This window comes from Pelecanus crispus, chromosome 6 (assembly GCF_030463565.1).
Source record: "Pelecanus crispus isolate bPelCri1 chromosome 6, bPelCri1.pri, whole genome shotgun sequence".
In the NCBI taxonomy this organism is placed as follows: Eukaryota; Metazoa; Chordata; class Aves; order Pelecaniformes; family Pelecanidae; genus Pelecanus; species Pelecanus crispus.
Genome location: NC_134648.1, coordinates 35,709,385 through 35,727,829, shown reverse-complemented (window position 1 = coordinate 35,727,829; position 18,445 = coordinate 35,709,385). Strand labels below are relative to the sequence as shown.

At 40.7% G+C, this 18,445-nt stretch overlaps 1 protein-coding gene across 4 annotated transcripts; it reads right to left on the bottom strand.

The window, feature by feature from the left end:
* Nucleotides 1-485: 485 nt before the first annotated feature.
* LOC104025378 (serine/arginine-rich splicing factor 5) lies at nucleotides 486-18,166 on the bottom strand. 4 transcript variants are annotated; one of them, XM_075713246.1, is made up of 8 exons: nucleotides 18,058-18,166; nucleotides 15,565-15,703; nucleotides 11,287-11,357; nucleotides 10,402-10,488; nucleotides 8,019-8,091; nucleotides 4,082-4,155; nucleotides 2,991-3,101; nucleotides 486-1,992 (listed from the first exon to the last, which is right to left on the bottom strand). In XM_075713246.1, exons 2-8 carry the CDS (start codon nucleotides 15,688-15,690, stop codon nucleotides 1,707-1,709), a joined length of 828 nt encoding a protein of 275 aa, XP_075569361.1. In that variant the 5' UTR covers nucleotides 15,691-15,703; nucleotides 18,058-18,166; the 3' UTR covers nucleotides 486-1,706. The 4 variants fall into 4 exon arrangements, with proteins under 4 accessions (XP_075569361.1, XP_075569362.1, XP_075569363.1 ...); XM_075713247.1 differs by having other exon boundaries at nucleotides 486-1,989; XM_075713248.1 differs by lacking the exons at nucleotides 486-1,992; nucleotides 2,991-3,101 and having other exon boundaries at nucleotides 4,140-5,029.
* Between the last annotated feature and the right edge of the window lie 279 nt (nucleotides 18,167-18,445).

The window sequence follows — 18,445 nt, the reverse complement described above, 5'->3', positions numbered from 1 at the left end:
TCACATCAAGCCAAACACGCAAAGAGCATGATTAGCAGTAACTTGCTCTAGAAAGGGTGTCGGCCTTGAAGGCTTAGATGCACAGAAGTAGCGTGGGCAATGTAAGAATCTCTGGAACCATTATTTCAAAAGTGACAAATGATTTTACCTATGGGAAGATTCCAACGCCTATGGCCATTTGGTTGCTGGTTCTTTGGTTGAACTGGTGCACAAGGAGGCGTCACACAAACCTGTCTGCAAGGACTGCGGAAAAAACACTATTTGCCATCCATTCAAACAGCCACTGATAGCCATGACAGTAAAATCCTATCCTGTCCTCCTGTCCGTCAGCATCTGCTTACTTAAGTGTCATAACTGGTTTCTAGTTTACATTCTGCTTGCTTCCATATGGGTACACCATCAAATAAATTTCCTTCTGATCATGTTTGCAAGATTGTACTAAGTGAACAACAGCAACAGTAACATTACTAAACGAAACTGCAAAGTAAGCCAGAAAAAGGTTTTATTTTATTAGGAATGGTACATTTAAACACACATAAGACTTTGGGATTAATTTACATATTTTTCAAAAAAAGTTTCCCTTCTTTAACGATACAGAAGTTAAAAAAAAATCTAATTCCAAATTATAAGAACAAACAGTATTTGCAGTGGAAATTTCTATTAATCAAAACAACTGTGCATTCAGGAGATTTGAAGAAATTATCCTCTTTACGCTTTAACATGATTAGCTTTTCCTGTCACAACTGACTACCCTTTTCCTGGGATTTTTTTGCTGCTGTCATTACTAAAATAACCTTCCTTTCCGTCAAGACTATTGCTAGTCATACACACATTATTCAGTATCATACTTTTGGGTATGAAAGCTATGTCACTTTTATAAACATCAAAAACATGGACATGCATATTGACATTTCTGTGCAGTTTTATGGAGTCACCTGTCAAATAAGGCCTCTACATACAGTACCACATACTAGTGAATTACTGGAAAACTATAATGGAATCCCAATAATCCTGACATCTGGATGGTACATCTCATTTTAACAGGAAATTCCAGCTTTCATTACTGCTTAACATTGTACTGATTCATTATCCAAATGAGCAGTATTCAACTGCCCAGTATGTATTCCTGAAAGTCTGCTGCAAATTAAGCATATTATCAAGGTCATTTAAAGCTGGAACTTAAAACAGCCTGTTAAGCCAAGCAACCGGGAAAACTCTAAACTAAATTCAGCTGGTCCATTCATTCTCACACAGAAAAGTAGCCACAGAACTTTAAAGGAATAAAATCTATATTTCCTGTTCTTGGACTTAATACCAAGGACAAAAGCTAACGTAGTATTTTGGAAGTCAAAGGCCTTGGAGGTGGAGGGGAAAGTGGGGGGCAAGAGAGGGAGAAAGCAGCGTATTGTCTCATCCCGTTACCTCAGCATCATGTGTACATAATATATCTATGATAGAAATGTTTACTAATAGCAGGGAAAAAAATAAAAAAAAGACTTCCCACTCCAGACTTCACTGAAAGGAGAAAGCTGATAGCCCCTCCTCACAGAGATGGCCTATTTGATGACAGGCACTTTGGCAATGTAAGAGGAGGTTACCCTTTCATCATCTTAACTCTTCCCCTCCCAGTTCTCACGTATAATTTGTCTCAAGTCTTCAAGAAACTTGAATCAAATTAAATGCATTAATACATCTCTAAGAGCAGGTTAGCTACGGCTATGAGCAGAGCTTGACCTAGAACGAGATTTTCTTTTAGAAGAAGAGGGTGATGGGGAAGAAGCTAGCAAGCTGGAGCGGTGGCTTTTCTGGGAGTAACTCTTTTTAGGTGTACGACTCCGAGAACGAGACCGGGATCGAGATCGGGACCGGGATCGAGAGCGAGACCTGGACCTGGACCTTGATCTTGACCTGGACCGGCTGTCCGATCTGGAAGATCCTGTAGACCTGGACCTGCTGCGAGATCTTGAGTAACTCCTTGACCGAGATCTGCTTCTAGAGAAACACAATTAAAAGCTGTAGTCTCACCTCCTACTAAATTTGAAACTACTCAATTTAAATTCTCAACTACTTTGTATGCACAGCACGTCCATCTGAACATCTGAATGTGCTATGCACAGCATTCAGTTATTTCACAGTGCTGCTAGATTTCTGTTATGCTCCATCACAACAATATCTTCTTAGGCCAAGGCTAGCAGGAACTGTTAGCCTTGACATTCTCTGCTAGCTTGGCAAAATATGAACAGCCTAATAAAAGATGCCTTCCCCCCACCCCCGCCAGGAGGAGACAACCAAATTTTTAGCCATTTACCAAGAAAAGAACAAATTTTTAGCCATTTACCAAGAAAAGAACAGAAATGAAAATTAATACCTGTGGTATTTATTCTCTCCAGAAAAGCCCATGTAAATGAGGGTTTCTTTCAAGATGCTAAAAAAAGTTTCTAAAGGCATGGAACACCAGCACACTTTAAGGCCTGAGAGTTTAACACCTTCTCTAGTTATGCATCCCTTTTTTCATGAAAAGAAATGGATTTATTTTTAAAGAGAGGCAATGAAAGAGCTGCAGCTAACATGGGTTTTTAATGACTAAACGGCAGAACTGCTTTGGGAATAATGCAAGCAAGCTATTTTTATTCTCATGAAAAGGTTGGCTTTCACAACTGTTTGAGAGACATTTCACAGGACTGTGAAGCAGCTTTCCATTAAATTAGAACGCTTTTAATACCAAAATTCATATTTTTTTAAAAAGTCCTTTCATTTAAATACCAAGTTTTAGCTTTAAAAAAAAAAAAAGTCCTTACTCTCATCCAAAAGTGTTCTATTTACCCTGTTTTCAGCAAGTTAGTTCTTATCTAAATCTGTTTACAATGCTAGAAAGTGGTTCTGTGCGGTGATACTTAGCTTGGGGCCAAAGAATTAGATAATAAAACTTTGGCATCAATACTACCCAAATACGTGCCCTCAGCAGAGTTTTATCAGGTCAGGTGACATACCTGTGCCTTCTGTGATCTTCAGTCAGTTTAATTCTGCGTCCATTCAGCTCAGTGCCATCCAATTTTTCCAGTGCACTCTTCATATCACTGTAAGATGCAAATTCCACAACCCTGTATACCATCAGGAAAAAAAGAGAAAGTTTCAGAGAAACTGAAAAAGCAAGAACAAGTTTGGGCCTTTTTCAGTCTGTTGATCACAGCTTGATGTTTTATCTTCTGAAAGCTAATTTTTAACTTGGTTAACAGGAAAATATGACACTAACAGTCCTAGCCATCCATACCTTTCACGTTGTCTTAAACATTACTAGAACTCTCATCTGCAGTGAGGAGAAAATCTAGGAAGCTACACAAACCTGTACCAGCTGAGGAAATATCTTTCAGTCCTCCACTAAACTGCACTCTAAAGCTGTCCAAGAAGGAAAATAAACTTGCAGACTCTCCTGCCCTATTTAGATTTTTAACAGTTTTTAACTCTTAAACAGATTTTTAATGCTTTGTTTTTTTAATTTGTCTTCCCCTCACAAAAAGTCTAAGTTGCATTTGCTTGCAGCGGCCCTAGAGCACTGTTTTGCCAGCACAAGCACTCTACTCGTACTTCCCCCTCTCCTGCTTTGTCTGCAGGACCTTTGTAGTCTGCAGAATTAAGAATGCAGAGCAGGCAGCTACGTATTCCCTATGGAGATTGGTTTTGTTCATTTCTCATGACTTTGACTGCTGAACCAGTGCAAACCAGCCACAGACAGGAGGTATTTTAGCCTCAGGAGTCAGATCATAAATGATTATACATAAATAACTAAGTTAAAGACAGCAGAACTCAACTGTTAAAAGATGTTCTCTCCTCCCTTTCTGCTTTGACACATTGTTTTCATGGTAGAGTGGAGACTGAGTTCAATATCACTTCTGAACTCCTACTTACTGACAGTTTGTTTGTGTCTTGGGTTGTTTGGTTTTGTTTTTTTCTTTAAATTGGAGAAATTTCAGCATCTAAGACACACCATAGATTTATGCTTCATTTCTTTTCTATTAACAAGGATAATCTTGCCTTTAACAGTTTCAGCTATCACACAGATTTAGACGCAAAATGAACTTACCCTTCATTCCTGTTGTTTCTGTGTGCATCCACATAGGTGACCTCCCCTGCCTTTCTCATGACATCTTTTAAGTCCTGCAGCAAAAGTGAACATTTTAGCCTTAAACAGGACACAAATGAGTCAGCTAGCAGTAATCCCCCCCACAAACTTTCTCTGCTAAAACTGTTTAATGCTTTTGTATTTTTTTATACATAAGACATATGATTTAGAAAAGGTTTCTGAAACAGTCTATGTAATAGGAGCTGCATAAAGGATCCCTCATCTTTACAACTACAGTGGATAAAATACTGCTTTTAAAATAATCCTGCATCCCAAAATCAGCTGTTATGAAAACGCAATGCAATACTTGAAATACCAACATATGCACTGAAATCAGAACTGTAACAGATGAAAAGCAACGTAGTATTAAATGCAAATTGTCATGACTAACACCCCAGTTAAATGACAATCCAATATATGTAGACAAATTCATTCTATATGCTCACCTCCCCCAACTTCACAGCAAAATTAAAAGCAAAAAGGTGTAATTACTATATAATTAATAATTTTACTAAGGGAAAAAAATTTCTTATATTTCACTTGGATATCTGTCACACTACAGTGCCACGTCAATAGACGCCTTTGTATTTAACTTAATAGAGGCTAAACATGCAGACACTGTAAAATTACTTGCTCAGCAACAGGATAAAGTACAAACAAATAATGTAAAAGGTCACTAAAAAGCTAAACATTTGTATAAGTTAAAGCAGTACTTTTACCAAACAGTATCTGGTATTTTATAATCCCAGACTACTTACCGCAATATGCCACAAGTGGCAGATGATATAAGAAGGTACCTTAAGCAAAGAGTTGCTTGTCCAATACCTAGCTGGCCAAGAGGAACTCTCTTACATGAGAAAGGCAGAGTGATGGCTCATAGCAATATGCTTCACGGAGGTACCAGAGGCCCTGAAAGCACTGGACATAGTCTCCAGAAGTGGCTAAAGAACCCGAGGATGATCTGTGCTAGCCAATCGAGATCAAACCCAGGCAAACCAAGATCTAGATCGCCAAAAAACAGGAGTGTCATAGGAACCAAAAGGAAAATTCAGAACAGGCCAAACCCTAGAATTTCAGCTGCTAGAAAACCCCCAAATCTTTGGTCCTTTTTCCTCGACACAAGAAAAATGAGGGTTAACCAAATCAAGGTTGTTAGAAGAGGTTCAAAATGCACTTGGTTAGAAATATGCTTAAGGAAGAAAAGACTACGAAACAAAAAGCCAAGAAAAACTTTAGAACATTTGCCACAGAATGTAAGAAGGCTTAGTTTTAGCTAACCTTTTAATTAAAATACAATAGTTTCATTTTAAAAACTGGCATATGCAAACTAGTAGATATTTTTCTTTGTTTCACATGTGCTTAACACAAAGAAACCTTAACAGCAAATGAAAAATTGGCCCTACAGCACCATTAAAAGTAATACTTCAACCTCAGTATGTTTACCCCAATTCAGAGATGGAGAACGAAATTTTGGCTCTGCTCAAGTCAACGAGAGCTTAACCAGACCAGGACTGGTAAGTCAAAAGGAAGTTAGAAAATGTTAATCTACGTAATTATTTTCTAATTCAGTAACTTTAGGCTTTAAAATTGAGGCCCCCACAGACTTGCCACAATATACACTGAATCGTAAGGATCATCATCATGAAATACCATTTCTAACAGTAATGTCAACATGATTAAGATGCCAACATTATTGCTTAAAAAAGAGAGTAAGTGCGCATGTGCTATAAAAGCTCAACAGAGTATTTGCTATTATTAGGGGAATGTTTTAAAGTTATCTGGTTTTACTTAACCAGTGGAAGAGTCAAATTTTATCCTAAGTTTACCGTTCTGGTTCACCTTAAACACAACAAGAATACCCTGCTGTCCTTAGCAGCAAAGGGAAATAAGGTGTAGGACAACCATAAATAGGAAAAACACATATTAAAAATTACATCTTGATGTAACACAGATCTACTTTCCCCAACTGCTTGAAAATTCACAGATACTGAAGAACTAATGAGGGTGGTTGGAAAGCTCTGAACACGCAGAAATATATGTTTGCTAAAATAAGGAGAATTCTGACAGTTTGTCTACTGCTTAGATATGAGATTATATATTAACAGTATAGTCAACAATTTGAGGAAACTGATCTGAATACAAATTTTATTTGTGGTTTGTTTTGTGGTTTTTTTAAAATATCCCAACACAGTAACTTTTAAAGGAGACAGAAGTTCTCAAAGCATGGGGATTTACACACACACACCCCAAAGATGAAATTATGCACCTAAGTTTTAAAGCAAGGTTCCATATCGATTGTGCTTACTAGAAGCTCAGGGATTAGAAAGGAAGAATAATGCCACTACTGTTAATGTATTAGCTATTTTAATCTGTTGTGTAAGTAGCATAGTTAAAAGAAGTTAAAACACTATAGCCAGTATCAAAGCAGTACAGCTTCAAAACTAAATGAGGCTTGCATATGGATGTTAGCTTCAAATGATTTCTATTTAGACAGGTATCAAGAAGTAAAGTCTCTCATGCTAACTTATCATATACTTAAGAGAGTCATTAAAACATTTAATTAGAATCCTAAAGATTCGTCAGCATGAAATCTGAATTGGGTGGGCTTCAGTCTAAGATGGTCAGTACACATAAAGCCATTATAAATATACACAAGAAAGTTACAGAAACGTTAATTTTTTGTCAAGTTATGAATTTAACACTAAGCAGCATTATAGGATTTACTCTCCTTAACACTCCATTCTAGCTTACTTCTCTGGTCCCTGCTGTCATTTCCAAGCGCTGTGTTTTATAACAATCTCTTCATATACATAACCGCATAGCATACCCAGCAGATATTTAGATGAAATCCACTTGCTCATCACATCAACTCCTAAGTTGTTTTTTCAGTTATTCAATAATTAACACAACTGTACAATTATGAACCTTTTGAACCTGTCATGCAGAAGATAAACAAACCTAGTTCAACCATTTATCTGCATGGACTGTAACCAAGCTCTTAATGAAACACATCAGTGGAGCTCCAGACAAGCCAAACAGCCTCCTCATGCGGATTTAGCTGTAAGACCAAGGCTTTGAACATTCAACGTGTTCTACTGCATCTTTCAGTACGCTAATTAAAGTCTCTTTATTCAGAGAATATAAAGGTTAATGAACAAGACTAAACTCCACTATTCGCTCACCTTTTGTAAATAGTGTCTGTTGCTATGCCCTTAAAAAGTAAACTTTCTGCAGACTGTATACTATGCAGAACACAGCTAAAGGAATTGACTGTATGGTTATTCTGTTAAAAGCCAGCTAAAAATTAGCAAAACATTAGCGAGGGATAAAAAAAAAAAAAAAGAAAGGTGGTAAGAAAGCTTCAAAAAGACAACTACTGAAAGTTTGGGTTTTCTTAAAAATATCTACAGCAAGCATACTTTACACAGCTTGCTTAAGATTCCCTTTATTAATGACATATTACCAGACTTCTTGATCATGCATTGTGTCACAAAAATAGTTTGCAAAACATAAGAAAAGACCATAAATTTCACTCAAAACAAAGGCATGCACTTCCAGGTGTAACAATACAAAAGGATGACATGGTTTGAATGGATGCTATAGTTTAATAATTTAGAAACAATCTAGAGTCTTCAAAAGTTTTATCAGTCGGTAAACACAAGTAAGCAAGTAGTTCCTAACTACAAAATTTAGTTATAGAACTATTTGCACAGCTGTGAAACAAAAGACTTCTTTAAGTGCCTGAATGCTAATTTTTAGCAATCACTGAAGCTTTTTTGCTTGTTTTTTATTGAGGTTAAATATTTATGATGGCTTTATTAAGAAATTAGGCTGAGACCAGTCTATTTACAGGGTAGTAAAATAAGGTGTAAAAAAAGAAGATAAGATGTTAACTCACCTGCCAGCTGATACGGGATGAAAGGTTTTCAACTATGATCCTGTGTTCAGTACGAACAGGAGGTCCATACCGGCTAGAAGAGTTCAGAGGAAAAAAAAAAAAGGAAAAAGTCTCCAGTGTAAGGAATTTAGAACTTAAGAAATCTGATGTTTTCTATAATTTGCTGAGAGATTTAAATACTTCCCTTGTCGCTGGACTTCAGATTTGGTTCTCCCTAGTCAAGAATATACTTAACAGTCCACTACAAGAAGAGAGCTGCTACAAGGGGATTAAAAAGGATTTTGATGAAGAACAAGGCAGTCAATATAGCTGCCATTTTTTCTAGATACACTGAAATAACTGCCTAGTAGAACAAAAATAACGTGAAGAGAATTAGTTTAATTTTGGTACTTGACAGGCTTGGCTCACACATACAGTTTTGGAGGATATTCATGTAAAGGGCAATTTTTATTTTTTTTTTTTTTTTTTAGTTGGAAGGATTAATTCTGCTTCGTGACAGGAAGATAGAAGGCACAATTTAAAGGCATCTTAGCTCATGCTTCTAAATTCCAAATCACTTTTTAATATTTATAAATGCCACCATGATCTATATTAGATACTTTTGTGGGTAGAAATATTCGTATTTTAGTAAAATAAGAGCTAGATAACTGGTTGCCCTGAAATAACCGTGGCAGTTTACAGTTCCTGAATGAAAGCTGATGTTTTTCACTTGACCAAAAATTAAAGACCCTCTCAGAAAAGAAATTGTGGCTTGAAAATGTTCATACAGAAGAGTAAGACATCTGGAAAGAATACTGCCTTTGCAGGTCATTTCTGTTCCCAATCCTAGTCATTCTGAATACAAAGGGATCTGAGAACTATGGAAAAACGTATGCCAGCCTTTTGGCAAGTAATGCAGGATTCTAACAATGGCACTACTTTGTATTACCACAAAAAGATTCAAGAATCAAGAACACTGACCTTAGAGAAAATTATTCTCATCTTCTCCTCGCATAGAAACATAATCCTAAATGTGCGTATTGATTTGTACACTGAAGCATAGGCAATTTCATTTCAGTGCATACCTCAAAGTGTCCCAATTTTTTTCAGAACATCCAGATCTTCCGGGCATTTAAAGAGAGGTCCCAGAGTCCCAAAACTGGCAGGCTGAGTCTCATTTTTCCATTATTGCAAACCGCAGTCTCTTCCTGTCTGGCATCGGCAGTCTGACGTCATGAACATGACTACAACGTCAGATGCCCACGACCTTCAATCACACTTCCTACTTTAAAAGTCCACTTTAAGCCTGGACCTCGGACCAATTATACCGCATCAAGGTTACTGCCACTAAAGAAAAAATAATCTAATTAGCATACTTGCATATGCAAATTAGATGTTCCAGACACTGGTTTGTAACTGGCAGCAATTCTGACTTTGAAACAAACGCAGAGGTTTACGTCAGTTAAGTCTTCATCTTTCTTCCAAACTCTACTCTCCTTAGTCCACAACTATAAATGTTTCTGCAGAGTAAATTATTGCATACATATTTACTTCACACAAGCAGATATAAAGTACAAAGATGTAATGTGTAGTTGTTTGGTGGAATATATGCAAATCTGAAGAACTTTCACAAACTCCACTGCAAGTTGGCACAAGGTTCACCACTGGCTCAAATCACTGAAAGTGAACAACTCCACAAATACTGTATGTCCACTACCGGTATTCTAGATACAAGCTATGTCCTGTTCTTCAGATTCCATTGTCGGACAGAGGCTCTCCTTCAGCAAGGCATCTGCTCGGTCAGCAAACACAGTCAGCTGGTATTTAAACACTTCTGCACATGCTAGTATCTTGTGCCCTAGCGCTGTTTCTCAAATACAGTTCCTTTTGTATGCTGTGCTGAAGTAAGCACTTTGATAACCATACAACTGGAAATGTGAAAGCTTGGTTAGACGGTAAATACCTTGAACTATTGCTCTACAATAATTCTACTCAGACTGTAAGCTCAGTTTAATGACAAAACCCTCAATAGAGCGGCTCTGGCATTTTTCTTGATTTAGTGTTAAAAACAGCCAATCCAATTGCAGCACTACTCCTTCACATCATTTCCACAACAGTAGCAAGCAAGACCAATGTAGTGCCTACAACATGGAGAGGGAGCATTTCATAATAGGTTTGTGAACCTCTGCGAGCCAGTTAAACTGCTTTCAAATCCGCATTCTCCTCAGCCAGAGGAGGTGCATAATAGTAATGGACCTCCAAGGTTTGAGAACATAAAACTTCTTTCGTGAAGCTATACAAGGAAACAGAGCTGGATCCCTAACTCCAACCACAAGAAGCAAACAGTATTTCAGTACAGTTCTTCAGTTACTCTGTTTGTAGGCAACAAGTCCAGACCACCTACCTAGATCCACTCTGCGACTGGTAATAACTGAACCGTTGTGCGAATCTGCCCCTTCCTCTTCGGGCTCGAGCATGCTCAATTGTAACCCTTATGACAGGAACAAAACAAAACAAGCAAACAAAAAATAAAACACAAACTTTAAGTAAAGTTAAATTAAGTCAGTTACGCTGACTTAAATCTTTCGCAACTGGCAGCACGTGTGCACAAACAAGAATTATCTTGCCCTTGCAAGCAATGATTTATAACAGTCACTGGCATTTCTTAAAGAGCCAGAACAGTGGTATTCTGTTGTCTCATTCATCTCTCTCAGACTTTCATGAAAATTGTCATGGGTCTGTAATTCAGATTGAAACAATTAAATTTGCTCAACCAGAGCCCAAGAGTAATCACAGAGGGAAAAGAGTACCAATATAAGTAAAAACAACCTAATGACCTAAACCCAACTTCCACAATCAAAATAAAAATTACTGTAATATACGACCATAGTCTGCATTGTTGCAAACTGAAGGGCAACACTCCAAATCATGAGAGGCTATCATCAACTTATTTTCTGAAGTTAACAGACAGATAAGTAACAGATAAATTCAATTCACTTTTACTAAATATTTCTAGTGACAGGACTTTGAGTTAGCTTTGAAGAAGAAATAAATGCAAGTGGAGAAAACAGTCAGCCCTGCTCCAAACCACCCCTCTGCCAGTCCCAAACTATCTTTGCCTTATGTAAGGCTGTAGCCAGGATCCCAATGAACCTCTTTATCTAAAGCTATGGAAGGTGTATCCCCCCCCCAGAACCACAAGAAACGGGTGTCAGAGGACAAGCTAATGCACTGTATTTGGATGCAAAGCACTTTTGCTGTTCAAAGGAGATTATGGTATCAAGCTTACCTTTCATCACACAACTCTTTACCATTTAGTTCATAAATTGCGTCATCGGCATCCCTGTGGTCTTCAAATTCCTAGAAAGAAAACAGGAATAAAAAAGTGTTTTCCCTCATAGTATATTCAAATGCTAGAAAACATGTTTTCTTTATAAATTTTACATTTCTGCAGCAAGTATCAGCCAGAACTTTGAACAAGGATGTGGATTCCTAGTACATTTATGACTGAAAAGCCAGTATGTTCCCATTCATGACCATTTCTTCTCCCTCCCCCCTGCAAACTCCTTTTGCCTCCCTCAGTTGTTTCAGTGTAACTATTTTCAGGACCTATATAAAATAAATTAATTACATGACCTGGTTTATTACAGAAATATCTAAAATACTTTTTAGGAGAAAGGTGGGGGGATTACTTCATGGCATACTGTTTGCAACACAGCCCTACATACAGGGAAATCCTATATAACAGCACGAGCTGATCAACTGCAACCAAAAGCAGGAGAGCTGTGCACTCCCAAAACCCGCTTAAGAGTTCTGGGACTGATTCAATTCTTACTGAATTGGCAAAGGAAGACTGAACCAGAAAAAAAGCCCTTCTAATTTTTTTCTGAGCTAATTCAGCTCACTAGTCTGGCAAAAAGGTGCCTGTGTAAGAAGAGTAAGAAACATAAGCCCGTCTTCAGCCCCACTGGCCACCTGTGGGTCTGGATCAGCTGTAATATGCAATTCCATATACTGTTGCAACGGCATCTGTCGCTTCGCTTTTGGCAGCAATGCTGCTTTAGTCAGCCCGAGTAGCCTCTGCCCGCTATCCAGCCCACTGTTTCTTGGCAAAGCTGTTTGTACAGCTCTGCAGGAAACTAGGTCAAGAAACCTATCCAGATGAAAAACAGCACACTTTGTGCAGGAGGTGGGGTGAAAAAGACAGTGTTATTTTTCAACTAGATCAGCTTCCCAGGTAGGTTCATTATGTGGCTGAACAACTGAGGTAACACCACGTGAGGCAAGGGGAGAAAGGAAAGAACGCAAGCAGTGAGAACAAGCAGCTGGGTAGGGACTGCTTGAACCAACAGTGTGGATGGAGAAAAAAAAAAATGTGGAACTGCAGCTTGAGAGCAATGAACAACAGAGAAGAAGCTTCTCAAGTTGAAGAAACCATTTGCATAACTACAAACAGCTTTTCAGAAGCAATACTGGCTTAAGCAATCATCCCCTCTCTGCACTGCAATCTGTTTCACTACCAAGTGAAACATCACACTTGGTAGTGTCAGGTTAACAACTGGACCTGATGATCTTAAAGGTCTTTTCCACCCTAAACGATTCTATGATTCTATGATGATGCAAAGATTATCTTGAGAAAATTAATTTAGGCCCAGCATTTAAAGAGTATCAATAGTTAGCACCTACAACTCCCATGATTTCAGCTAGTTTCTAACAAACAATGCCTGCAAGTCTATCTAGCTTTATATACTAGCTTTATGGTGTGAAGTTTGAAAACATTCTGCACTGAAATCTACAGAATTTAAGTAAATTTAATCAGTTTCAAAGATCAAGCAATGACTTCCGTCAAGCACAATGAAACATGCTTTTAACACTACAACAATGTTCAATCAGAATCACTTGTGATGGGCTGTCAGTTCATCTTTGGCTTCCCTTGTTCAAAATCTGTATTTGTAAAACCTCTTTCTTTTGTAATTGTCACGAATGCAGGTTTGTGAATCCTGCTAATTATGTTAATTTGTCATGAATGAGTGACTTTACACAGTTTGATTTAGTAGCAGTTTAGAATTTACTTGTGGCAAATCGCAGGATTTGATTGTGCTATTTTAATAGCGCCCAATCATCAGTGATTAACAAAGTGATTAGACAAAATTGATGAAAACAGCGACTGAGTTAAAGATTTGAAGATGGCAAGGTTCACTCTATTACTACATGGAAGTGCATAAAGGAAAATTAAGTTACACTGAGTTGGAACGATTCACAGAGAGATTGTGTATGCAGGGGATAAGGAGGACCCTCCTATTGAGTCACGAGGTTCAGAATACACCCCCTTGCTTTCTAAACTCCTTCTCAGAGAGAAGTCTAGGTGCGGCTAGTTCCAACCTTAGTCTCAGACTTGGTCAATGGTTTGTGTGAATAAGGATAAAATATATATGTGTATACCTACTACACGGAAGAAGTGCACAAAGGAAAATTAAGTAACACTCGAGTTACAAAGATCTTACTTTTGTAAGAGGTTTTACAAATACAGATTTTAAACAACCGAAACCAAAGATGAACTGACAGCCCATCACAAGTGAGGTACCATAGAGCACAATACTATTCTATATATATATAAATGATCTGGATGACAGGACCAAGCACACCCTCACCAATTTTGCGGCTGACACCAAAATGGGAGCAGAAATAGATATTCCAGAAGAAAAAAACACCACACAGAGAGACCTCGATAGGCTGAAAGATTAGGCCAGCAAGAATCCCAAGTTCTAACAAAAGATAAATCTCAAGTCCTGCACCTGGAATAGAATAATCCCAAGCAGCAGAAAAGGCTGGGGTCTCAGTGGCTGGAGTCTAGCTCTGCTGAAAAGGACACGGAAATCCTTGTGGAGAGTCCGCTAAGCTTGAGTCAGCAGCGTGGCCTTGCTGCAATGAAAGCAAACCGCATCCTGGGCTGCGTCAGTAAGAGTACAGCCAGCAGACCAAAGGATGGGATTATTCCACCCAACCTGGCATTTGTTAGGCCACACCTCGAACACCGTGTACAGTTTTGGCCCCTCCAGCTCAAGACAGACATTGAAAAATTGGAGTGGGACCAGCAGAAGGCCACCAAAACTGATCAGAAGGTTGGAGAACAAAGAAAGGTTGAGAGCGCCGTGTTTGTTCAGCCTGAAGAAAAGGCAGCTCAAAGGGGATCTAGTCAGAGTCTTCCAATACCTAAAACACAGTTACAGCGATGATGGAAGTGCTTTCCTCATGTGGGTGCACAGTGATGGGATGACAGGCAAAGGCGGGGAAAGTTTTGTTCAGATGTAAGGAAAAAATTCTTCATCATGAGAACAACTAAATTTTTTAGACAGAGTTATGGGACTATTATTCAAGCTTATTAGTGAGCTTTGAAAAGCAAATGCTTCTGCCTAGGAACTGGTGAAGAGAGGAAGGATGGTTGGCTGACTCATGTACAGGAGTTGAACAGAAGTTTTTCCTGAATGAGTCAACAGCCCAGCCCAAGAAGAGAAGAGGAACGCTCGGGGAAAGGCGATTGAGAAATAGCAGCAACTGGAAACGATGCAGTAAATAAACGCAGGCTCACGTCTAGATCCACCGTTTACCTCCGGTCTAAAGAGGTAAAGGCAGGTGTTTACCTACTGGCAGTCAACAAGAAGTAGCTCATACTGCAGGGCAATCAGGAACCGGCACATGTAGGAGTCGAGAAGTAATACTCATATGAAACTGAAGTAGGCAAAGCCTGTTTTTTTGTTCTTTTCCCATAGCTTCACCCAAGGGATTGATCTTGGCAGAACGAATGCCATGTAAGCCTGCCATAGAGCGAGGGCAGTATCAACCTTTCCAGTTTGAACTCAGTGCTGCAGAACAGCTAATTCTCAGTTCTCAGCAGATAATAGTTAAGAAACAGGCAGATCCTGAGCCAGCTTGGGAACCTGTAAAGCTGTAAAAATTTGGACAACAGTTGATGAGCATAGAGCTCTAGAAAGCAGTGGTAGGAAACAAAGATCCAATGAACTGTGCATTTCATTTAACACTCTGACAGACACATATATCGGTAGTGAATATGCCTAGCTTTAGCTGCGCAAGAGTTAAAAGCTGCGCTGCTTAAATCCGACAGCAAGCACCTATTACACCTGTTGTCTTAGCTTTTATGTCAGCCCATTACTCAGAGATATGCCCAAGCAGACTAGAAGGAGTGAGAGAGGAACATAAGTGACTCTGTATAAACTTTTTCCCAGGTCAAGACTTTGTCAAGTTTTGTAATGTCATAACAGGATACTAAACTGTCTTCAGAAATAACGCATAAAATTTAAATCCATGGAAGACTATGATCAGACAATGCATTTAATGTAGCTAGAATATTACCAAGATTTTGAGCAAAATCTGGCCAAAAGCGGGTAAAACTGTAATCCCAGTATCTAAAAAGCAGTCTAAGATGTGTATTACTATTTTCCATTTCCCATTGGAACTATTATTCCCTTAAGCATCTTCCTTTCCTTGACGTCAGCCTAGCAAGGCTAGTACCTGCAACCAAGAGAAAGGAAAATAAGGTATTACTTACCACAAATCCAAATCCATTTTTAAGATGGATTTCTCGTATGCGTCCATATCCTTTGAAGAATTTCTCCACATCCCGTTCCCGAGCGCGTGAGCTTAAGTGTCCAACAAAGACACGGCAGCCACTCATCTTAAGGTTGATGCTAAGAAGGAAAACAGCACTGTTTATCAGATTAACAAACCTAAAACAGGGTGATTCAAGATCACTTTTACCTCTCAGAAATTTTGGTTAAATGGGATTTGATTTTATCGTTCTCCAGGTACATATGTTAAAAACCCAATTCTTCTCTATAGCCAGACAAGTGAGAAAATCCTGTCTTACTGACTTCTAGCAGAACCTACACAGAACTCCCTGCTTTATCCTTTTTAGTCATATAACTTAAGACTTCTTGTATCCGAAATAATGTTTTTGTTTGTTGCTGGACTAATAAGGCTTTGGTACCACAGAGCATTAAAAAACCCACCCTATAAGCTCCAAGATAAATTTGCTGGGCTAAGAGCAGTTAAAAAAAAAAGCCACCAAACAAACAAAACCCAACAAAACTGTTGCGCTAATCATCGGAATAACGACATAAAACATTCTCAAACTTTTGCTTTCACCTGAAAGCACTGCTGCAATGAAAGTTATATTAGCATCCAAAAGATAAATGGTAGTAATCTAATTATTTTGATTTGCACTAACAATAAGGTATCTTATTTTAACAGTCTATCAAGTTAAGAAGAAGAAACATTTTGTTATTATGAGATTTCAACAATGGCAAAACCAAAGGCTATTCCAGACATTCAGATTTTCAAACCTACCTACTGGTCCAGAATACATAATTTGAGATATTTTAGGGAAGCTCCATTGTTTACCTTGAGTATGTCACTTTTTCAGTTCATGTGATTTAGAAATTTTTAAGTTCTTGTGACTGGAAAATATTAATTATTTGGCTCAGCCTGCTGTCATACAAAAAACAAAGAATCCAAGCCCTAAGGAGTGGAAATACAATGTGATCTGACAGTACAATACCGGGCCATAAAGCAGACAGAGTAAACAGACAACATATCACGTTAGCTGCGGAAGTAGTTCAAGACAATTTGGATGCAGTATTTTGAATTAGCGTGATTTACCTTCTGTGTTAACTCCCACTAGGTTGCTATTGATTTGCTTCTTTACTCGGGCTGGGCTCACCGTGCCATCAGAGAAGTGCCAGAGCTTTGGAAGACAGGGTATATAGGGCTTCGTATGGGGCAAGGGGTAGAAGCGTGACTACTTAGATTAGCCTGAACTGTCCCCGAACCACGACCCAAGGTGATAGCTATTTAATTGCTTTCACGTGAAGAGTTTTGTGCTTCTCCTACAAGGGCCTATGTTGCCCTTTGTAACCATTCCCTCCTTTGTGCCCACACTTGCATTTTTATGCTCCCATGGAAATCCAGCTCAGAGGTCTGACTCAGCTCCCTCGCAGAGCAGCTAGTCCTCCGACAGACTGTTTTCCTGATGCACCCTTACCACACAAACACTGGCAAGGCCAGCAGTGGGTATTAAGGGAAAGACAGGCCTTCGCAGAGGAAGGACAGACTTACGTAACTATGTGCTTTAAAACGTAAGAACAGTCACTCTGGCAACAGCACTCATTTTGGGAACAACATAGATTTGGCAGATTAAAACGACGGCATAACTGCTGTTCAACACTTTTAGTTCTTAGTTCTAGGAAAACAAGGTGGGGAGAAGAATCACAGAAGGAAACGAACAGGGGTGGACGGAATTGCCTGTCTGAGAAAGCACCACAGCGAAAGACATCCAAACTATCTGTCCACGCGTTATTTAATCAAACATGAGGGAGCACAACGGGTTTGCGATCTGCATCGACACCCGCGAGTCGCGGAGCTTCACACGTTGTTCCCAGCACAATGCAACCGCCTTTGCTCGCTAGTGGCTCACAAGATCAAACGTGCCGGCCTCAGATCACCCGGGAAGCGTGGGACGGCAGCAAAAGCCCATCTGCTTGTTCGCCTTTTTGAGAAGCCGAGACGGGACAGGGCCGTCCCCGAGGCAGCAGGGCCCTTTCCGTGGGTTCACCGCCACCGAGGCGTCGGCCCCCACAGCGGCGACCGCCCCTCCGGCTCTCCGCGGCGGACGCGAGAGCTTTACGCTCGCCTTCAGGCCCCGACGGCTCCCAGCGATCCCTCCGAGCAGAGCAGCCGGGATCAGCCCTCCCCTCCGCTCCGCGAAGCCGCGGGGAAGCGCGGCGTCCTCCGCGGCCTGCTCCCCCCGCGCCTCCCTTGCCCAGCGGCCCCTCGCCGAGCGCCGGGGCCGGCGACGCTGCGCGGCGCCAGCGAGGCCTCCCACAGCCGCTTCCCCCCGCCTCGGCCCGGCGCCGCCACAAGAAAGGCCGGGCCCGTCCCCGCCCCGCAGCAGCGCCCGGCTGCAAGAAGCCCGCTCGCAACTCGACGCCCGACCCTCCCCCGGCCCTCCCGCCACCGAGCGAGCCGAGGAGGGGCAGCCGCTCACCGTCGCCGAGCGCTGAGTCCTGCGGGCCGTGAGGAAACCGCTCTTCCCGGCGGCGGCGGCAATGGCTGCCTTGTTCCTACGAGAGACCGACACCGCCGCGCGCCCCCAACGGATGCTGCGCAGCCGCCAACGCCCGACTCCAACTCCCAGCGTGCCCCGCGGCGGCCCCCGGCCGCGCCCCTCGCGGGGCGGCACCGCTGCACGCTGGGAGATGTAGGCGCTGGGGCCGGGCAGGCCGCTCCCTCCTTCCCTCCCATCTCCTCCTCCTCCTCCTCCTCCTCCTCCTCCTCCTCCTCCTCCTCCTCCTCCTCCTCCCCCCCCCCCCTCCCCCCCCTCCCCCCCTCCCCCCCTCCCCCCCCCTCCCCGGCGCGCAGAGTTACGCTGTTTT

Bases quoted from the DNA above. Each gene is read 5' to 3' on its own strand.
- LOC104025378 (XM_075713246.1), bottom strand. From the start codon at position 15,690: ATGAGTGGCTGCCGTGTCTTTGTTGGACACTTAAGCTCACGCGCTCGG. The intron at 11,358-15,564 runs GTAAGTAATACC...TTTTCTTTCTAG, and splicing joins AAAATGGATTTGGATTTGTG to GAATTTGAAGACCACAGGGA. The intron at 1,993-2,990 runs GTATGTCACCTG...GTGTTTCTCTAG, and splicing joins GAAGATCACAGAAGGCACAG to AAGCAGATCTCGGTCAAGGA.